Consider the following 8,023-nt stretch of genomic DNA (forward strand, 5'->3'; position numbering starts at 1 on the left):
TATCTATCACGCTTCCATTTCTCATCACCTAGCCACAACTAGTGACTGAAATACCCATAGCTAAAATGGAAACATCCCTTAACACTTTCACTTCTAAATGGATCACATATTCTTACTTTCATTTGGCTGCAGTAGGATAAAGCTATGAGCAACTGTGATCACAAGATCCATCCATCTATGCTTCTTTTACACGTGGGAGTTTATCTTGCAAATATAATGACGTAGAATTCAAGGCTTAACCAATGACAGCTAAATTCTAATGGTTCCTGTGGCCTCCTGATGAGTGGGCAAATGGATTTCCAAAGCCTGATTAGGCAGGAACCTCTTCTGGCCAGGGAATCTGTCTCACTGCATTATTAGGCAATATGCAGATTATAGTTGGAATAACTAGTATTCCTCCTGGGGAGTGAAGCCTATTAGTGTTTTATACCAATATTTTTTTTCCAAAGGAAAAATGTTTTACCTCCACCTCACATTGAGGAGCTTGCTGGATAAATTGCTTCTCTTCAATTTCTTGTTTCAGGCCCTAATAAAGAACTTTGTAAGCAGGTGTTTGCACCATCAGCAGCGCTGTCCCCGCCTGCACTTCCACCACCACATTCGGTAACACCGACACCAGTGCTGCCCCCTCCTCCTCCAGCTTCCCACCCATCAGCCCAGGCACTGCCAGTCCCCAGTCTACCTCCTAGAAACATCAAAGCCAGCACTGAGACAACGTAAGTATTGAAATCTTTTTTTCATGTACATTCTGTTGAGGCTGAGCAGTTTGTGTGCAGTGTCAAAGATCAGTGCACTCACAGAGCAGCAAGCTCTCAGACACCTCAGGATCTGATCTCTCGGACTGAGCTGCTCTTTTTGCCAGGGTTGCTATTAAAGTGACAAAAACTCTTTATGTGGGCCCAGAAGCAGGACTAGGTCCTAGCTACTAAGGGATGTTACTCAACTGATTTTGGCCAGCCCCCCAAAATATGCAATCAGCTCCCTCCTTTCCACTCTGTAAATGGTGGGAGAAAGCACCTTCCCTCTATTCCCCCCACCCAATATTACAGAGCAGGAAAGGGCAGGTGCCTCCTGTCTCCTTTGTAAAAAGTAACAGTGTTCAAACAGCAGCAGCTGAGATCCTCTTCCCAGCTCACTTGACTGCTGGCAGAGAGTCACAGGTTCACAGCACATACCAGACCTTGCAGGAAACAGCTCTGCCAAGCTGAAGAGCTGATAGATTGTCAGAGACTTCAAACGTGAAAGCAGAACCTGGCTCCTAGCTGTAATTTTGAAGCTTCCCTTATCAACCAGCCTCCTCTTTTCACCCTCCCTTCAAATTTGGCTTGCAATTTGGATACCTGCTGTCTGCCAAAGATTTGAAGATTTGTATGTCTAAAGTGAAGAGTGACTGAAAGCAGGTTCAGTATTAAAAAATGAGAAATGTTGCCATGAGCAACATTGTGCATATCAGACATAGAGAACATATCAGACATCCAAGTTGCTTCTGCTTTGCCACTCAGCCCATGATATTTTGTTATTCAAAATATCCTGCTCTACTTGAACTTGAGGCATGGTCTGACAGAAAGCCTCATGAACCCAAGTAGAAGTGGCTAACAAAGTGTCAACATTAAATTGCATCAAGTCCGCCATCTCATGGCCAGCTGGCTAAGCTACAGTTGGTCCTACTGCCTCCATATTCCTAGAAATAAACCTTTGTCTACATTTCCCCGTTTGCTGCTTATGACTAAAGTTTCTCCATATTGCCTGAGGGACCTGAAAAACTTAGCACCAGCATGCTTCTGTGCTGTCTTCTTTCTTCACACCTTCTGTTTCATGTACACACATAACCACATGCTTATTTCCTCATTCCCTCTTGCTGCTTTTCAGATCTATATGCTTGAAAACTCCTTCCTAAAATAACTCTGTTCTCTCAAATATCTTCTGAAATTATAATTTGTCCATGAGGCCCAATCCTCCCTTAAACAGTACTAAAAATCCCTAACTAACATTTTCTCAGCTCACCAGAACTTCTGATATGCATCTATTATTGACCTAGCCACCATCAAGGCCAACTGCTGTATCTCATTCCTAACCTTCTTCCAAGGTTTCTGCCATTGGTTGTCATGTTATGTCTTAATTTAGACTTTGAACTCCTCAAGGCAAAGAACAAGTCTGATATTTGTCTTTAATGTGTCATGCAAATATGCAGTGCTCTATTTCATGCATCCTGTGAGAAGGCTGCACCTGCAGGGATGATTCATGTTCCAAAGAGTCCAACAAAGTCTATGTATTTTGGCTATCCACCTGTCTGTCTGCCACACTACAGTTCTTATACCACATGCATTACCATGGTACCTAAGTGCTTCTGGCTTATTTATTACTGTTGTTATATTTGATACAGAGATGCTACTGTACAAAAAATAGGATCATAATTGAGCATGATTATTCACTGTACTTAAAACTGTGCAGGGATCAACATACTATCCAGTCATTGTCCCAAATAACTGACACATGCAGTCAAGCACGTAGCTACGTTATGGTAAGGTACAAGTTAAGGTACAAGCATAGGGATCACTTTCTCAGTTATCGTATGTTTTTCTTTCATATTTACAGAGCTCCAGACAATGAGCAAAGCTATGATGATGTTGAATTTGGGTCAGAGGGTAAGAGGAGTGCATTTTAATTAATAACAACAATGTGAGAATTAAGTACCTTGTATTTATAAGAAAAATAACTAGCATTGTTATTTATGGTGTTATTGCATTGCAATCAATATTATTGAGTAGAGGAAGTTCTACAATAATACTAATGTCTCCATTACTAATTTGACAGCCAGTTTGCATTAGAGAGCTCTTTGAATGCCTCAGTAGTTTTGTCTTAGAAAATGTTTGGCCTGATAAATTACCAGATTGTAAAATCTGTTCCATAACAAATGCTAGTCTTTCAGATTCCAAGTTAGTGTGTTCTGAAGAAACATGCAACCTTGATTAACTAAATCAAGATATTTAATCAAGATATGCCCAAAGCAAAGGACACCCTACATTTGTGCTCTACAGGAGCAGCCAGAAAGGGGACCGTGACTCACTGAGCATGCCTATACATGTTATTAATGCACAACAATAAACTCTGCTGCATATTGTGCCAGAGTTTATTGCTCCCAGGCACTGCATTTGAACATGCACTCATGATTGTGTAGCAGGTTGAACTGGGTCAGAGTAGCCCCAGCTGGCAGGGGATCCATGGGGTCAGCATGCCAGCCCAGTGCTTCTCGAACCCAGCTCAGCATGATGCAAAGGGGTTGGCTGGGGCACAACGGTGCTCCAGTGTAAGGCTAGCTAGCAGGCAGTCCCTGTACTGAAGCACCCTTGTGCCCCAGCCAGCCACATCAGCATTTACATGTGCATTGCTGCAGAGTAAAAAACTCTGCCTCAGGATAGTACTTGTATTTACAAGTACTAACCCACAGTGTAGTGAATTAGTTTACTCCATCCTAATAGTTCTGCATGTGTAGACACAGAGACATTTACTGCAGAGCTAATTAGGTAACCAGTAAGCATCTCATGTAGACATTAGGGTTATACAAAGCTTCAGGTCGTGCTTTGATTCAAAGTAGTTTCGGCCTGATTCGGTGGCCGAATCTCTGAATCCAAACTGAATCAGGGGACCAATTAAAAGGTCTGAATTGATTTGAAAATCTCTGAATCTTCAGAAAAGATTTAGAGAACTTTGAATTAGTTTGGACAGTCCCCGGTGGCTGCAGCAGGGAGCTGTAGCTGGACTTGGAGCTGGTAAGTAGGGGAGGGGGGCTGGAAGAGGGGAGGGGAACATGGGGGGGGACCCCTGCCAACCCCCAGCCCCTGCCCACTCCTCCAGCTCCCCCATGGCTGCCCACCTCAGCTCCCAGCACTTGGGGAAAAAAAAGCCCCAATTCACTGGGTGCTGCCGGGCAGGGGGGCGATCCCTGCTGCATGGGGGGCTCTGCACATGCCCCCCAAGCCCCCCGCTCTCCCAGGCCCCCCATGGCTGCCCTGCCAAGCCCAACTCTGGCACTTTAAAAAAAACAACTGAGACAAACCCTGGGACTCACCACTCCTGCAGAGCTCTCAGGGCTTTGGGGGGCTCATGGAAGAGTCCCCCATGCAGCATGGGGCAGCGGGGATCACCCCCCATCAGCAGGAATGGTGAGTCTGGGGGTTTTCTCAGGTTTTTTTTCTTAAAGGGCCAGAGCTGCAGTGGGCGGGGCAGCCATGGGGGGGCTGGGACAGCAGAGTGGGGGAGCTCATGCAAAGCTTCCCCATGCAGTGTGGGGCAGTGGAGGGCAGCAGGGATTGCCCCCCTGCCTGGCAGCACCTGATGAGTCGGCGATTTTTTTTTCAAAGTGCCAGGAGCTAAGGCGGGTGGGGCAGCCATTGCCAGGTGGCGAGAGCAGGCAGGGGATGGGCCTGGCCTAGGTGATTCAGAGATTCAGCAGCAGCCAAATCTGCTAAGCAGATTCAGCCAAATTGATTCAGGACAGTGATTTGAACCACCAAATCGAATCACTGTCCCGAATCAGCTGAATCTGAATCCGAAGTGAATACTAGTTGCTTTGCACAGGCCTATTAGACATGCCCACTGAGTCACTGTCTGCCTTCTGGGCTCTTAGGAAGGACGTATAATGTACCAGACACAGTGTGCATCATGTAGTGTGCTGGCCAGCTTAGCTGCACAGTGTGTACAAAACTGGAATTGAATTTTCTGCCCAGTCTCTTCCCCCTCCCACACACCTGCACAGTGAGGGGAAGAGTTGAAACTTGGCCTTATCTCTACTTCCTCACACCTGCCTGAAAAGTAGAGGAGAAGTAACCACTGTGTATAACTTCTTGCCCTGCAGCCCATAGCACAAGCGGCTTGGATAGGAAAGTGCAGGAGTACTGTAATCCTTGTTAGTCCCAGAAAAGTTAGTGGCAAGTTATATCTATGTAGATAATGTAATGTTACAGGCTAGGGACAGACATTCAAAAAGCCTGAGCCTGATTTGATTCAATCTTTGCAGGCTAGTCTAACCCAGCTAGGCTGAACTGGTTTGTAACTGAACAGACATCCCTTCTGGACTGAGGAATTGCAGGCTAGAAGCTGGGGGGCACTAGAGAAGCCCTCCCTTCCCTCCCATAATGCTAAGCTGGGGTGGGGCATGGTCAGGGTCTGGCAGGATGCTCTGATTAGGAAGGGTTCCCTCCCTGCCCCCACCTTGCTGCTTCTGACCAGCAGCAGAGCCAGCAGGGAGTTACACAGCTTTTACTTACACAGCAGGGAGTTACACAGGGAGTAACATAATGTTTATCAGCCTGTCAAGAAAACAAAAGCCTCTCTTGTTAGTTCAAGTTCTTTTAGCTCCAAAAAACCCTAAGCAAACACTGTCCTGTCTGCCTTACACAGACACCTCTCAGCATTAGCTAGCATACCACATGCTGGCTACAGTCTCTGCTGTGGGAGAGGGGAATCTCTGCTTAAGCGGTGGGGCGGGGAGGAGGGAGGAGAGGGGTGGGCAGGCAGACACTGCTGTATCTGCAGTCTCTGCCAGAGGTCCATCCAGGGAGCACAGGGGTGGAGCCAGCTCTGCTGTGGAGAGACAGCACAGCCCCGCCCAAGGTGGCAAAGGAGCTGGGATGCTGCGGGACTCTGGTTTAAATTAAACCAGGAAAGGGTCTGGGACATACATTGCATAAACCAGTTTGACCCAAATCAGTTAAGTCTGATACTACATTCAACCAGGCTTATCTCAAACCAGTTTCAGCCATTTTCAAACTGGTTTATGTGCACTGAGCTTCTGTTCTGTTACAGGTTTAAACCAGTTTCTGATCATTTAAACCAGTTTATATGTAATGTCTGTCCCTAACCATAATGTCTTTAACTATCTGCCTTATCTATAAGTATATAAGCTTTGAAAATCATTATGAGGGAAAAGTACATAGTCTTCAAAAATTGTTAATAGGAATGTTCTGGGTTTTGAAAAATATTATGTAATTGACATTGTGGCAGATGATGGGAAAGTACTTAGACCAGACACTTGTAGAAGTTTATTGTGTACACTACTGAGAAGCTCTGTTTATCCCAAAGGCTTTGCATTCTTCTCCCCACTGAACTAGGATTTGTTATATTGCTATATTTAATGCTGCCGTCATTATAGCTGTACATGTGCCTAAATAGCTAACATCAGGATGAGAAATTTTCCCTATCAAAGAAATTAACAGTTTGTTTACACTTTTGGTCATTCAGGTCATGGAAATCCAGATGGGGTAAGTGTTATCCTTCATACTATACTAAGAACATATTGTTTTTAATACATCACTGTAACAGAAAAGCTTATTGCAGAATAACTTCAGTGTATTGCTAACAAATTGTGGAACCTCTTACTGTAGAGGACAGCAATAAAAGTGGGTGAACTGAGAACAGAACTGGAAGTAATTATTAAAACTGGCCAGAAACCAAAAAATTCATAAAAGCTTCCATTTCCATTTTCCACTGACATTTCATTTCAGTGAAATTTTCCAGAGATATTGGCTCTATTTTAGAAAGGTACTGAATCATGTGTTGTCCCATTGACTTTAAGTACCTGGCTGAATAAGGGCCTAGGTAGCTTGCTGAAGGTTTCCAGTAAATAGAACTGATCTGAGTCCCATTTTAGTCCTTAAAATAGCTTTGCACTCCTCAATTCCCCACTGATATATTGATTTCTTAACTTGGTGGTCTCTTCCATGCAGCCCCATCTGAGATGCAGTGTTTCCAGAACTAAAGTTAGAACAGAGAGATTCAATTCAGAACAATGAATATGTTTACTATGGGGCCCTTCCTAGATGGGAAGGATCCTGAGTTTGATTTTTTTATGGTCATAGTCATTACAGAAGAAGATGGGTCTGAACAATTTAGTAATATGAATTCAAAAGGGTTACATGAATCTGCAAATGGTTGCTTAAATTAGCTGTAAACCAGCTGTCAAATACAACTGGTATGTCTATTTCTCTGTGCAATTTCAGAATCTTTGGGCTGTTGAAGACTGAAGCACTATCATTTTTTCTTACAGGATCAAGAAAGCGATGGAGAGACGTATGAAGACATAAATGACATGAGGTAGCCAATCTAACGTATGCAACTATAAGCAATTGTGTCTTTGTTACAAAGGGAAGAAACAGATTCCTAAGAAATATGCTTCATCTGTCTGCACTGCCATCCCTGCTGTGATCTATCTTGCTCATTTTCCCTAATGAAAACATGTCATATAGTTAACAGGCTTGCTCCTCATCTATGTCTGATAAAGTTGGAGGTCTGTCTGAAAATTAAGTCATGTTATTGCTACAATTTTGAAGAAGCCTCACTTGCTGCACAGAATTATTGCCTGAAAAGAAAAAAAAAACCCAACCTGTATACCAGTTGAATACTTTTGTTAGTGTTGTTTTCTAAGTGAATCTATTTAATGCTCATGAGAGCTACTGGATTGACAGTTCTCAGGGTATGAAATCATCTTCATACCTGCAGGGCAGATCTGTAGTTTCTGACCCAGTACGCTGTCATCTATGAAAGCTCATGCCTCTCTGAAATTGAAATCAGGAGACCAGTAAAAAGGTCCGAATTGATTCAAAACCTCCAAATTGATTTGGAAGAGATTAGGAAGCGATTCAGAGATTTGGGCAGTCTCTAGTAAGTAGGGGGTGGGAGGGAGTGGGGCTGGAGGAGAGGGAAGAGGATCATAGGGAGACCCTCACCAGGCCCCATCCCCTGCCTGCTGCCTCAGCCCCTGTGAGTGCCCTCTGACCCCCACCCACTTTCCCAGCCCCATCAATGGCTGTCCTGCCCTGTCCCAGCATCCTGGTGCTTTAAAAAAAAGTCCCACATTCACCAGATACTGAAGCAGCCACTGAGGCCTCTGGGGGCTCATGGCAGAGTCCCCTCCACAAAGTGCAGTGCAGTGGGGGGCAGTGGGGATCACACACTGCCCCCTCCCCCCCGCCTGGTGGGAGCTGGTGAGCACAGGGGTTGGGGGGGGGGGTTAAGTGCCAGGATG

At 44.8% G+C, this 8,023-nt stretch overlaps 1 protein-coding gene across 3 annotated transcripts in view; it reads left to right on the forward strand.

The window, feature by feature from the left end:
• Positions 1–8,023, forward strand: part of FYB (FYN binding protein) — a 94,181-nt gene that overhangs the window by 48,332 nt on the left and 37,826 nt on the right. For all 3 annotated transcript variants that reach the window (XM_019517933.1, XM_019517935.1, XM_019517934.1), the window contains exons 3-6: positions 524–716; positions 2,596–2,645; positions 6,241–6,260; positions 7,046–7,092. In XM_019517933.1, the coding sequence (XP_019373478.1) occupies positions 524–716; positions 2,596–2,645; positions 6,241–6,260; positions 7,046–7,092 (310 nt within the window). The remainder of the gene's footprint in view (positions 1–523; positions 717–2,595; positions 2,646–6,240; positions 6,261–7,045; positions 7,093–8,023) is intronic.

The sequence above is a fragment of the Gavialis gangeticus genome, unplaced genomic scaffold, assembly GCF_001723915.1.
Source record: "Gavialis gangeticus isolate Ggan-Ray unplaced genomic scaffold, GavGan_comp1, whole genome shotgun sequence".
Classification (NCBI taxonomy): Eukaryota; Metazoa; Chordata; order Crocodylia; family Gavialidae; genus Gavialis; species Gavialis gangeticus.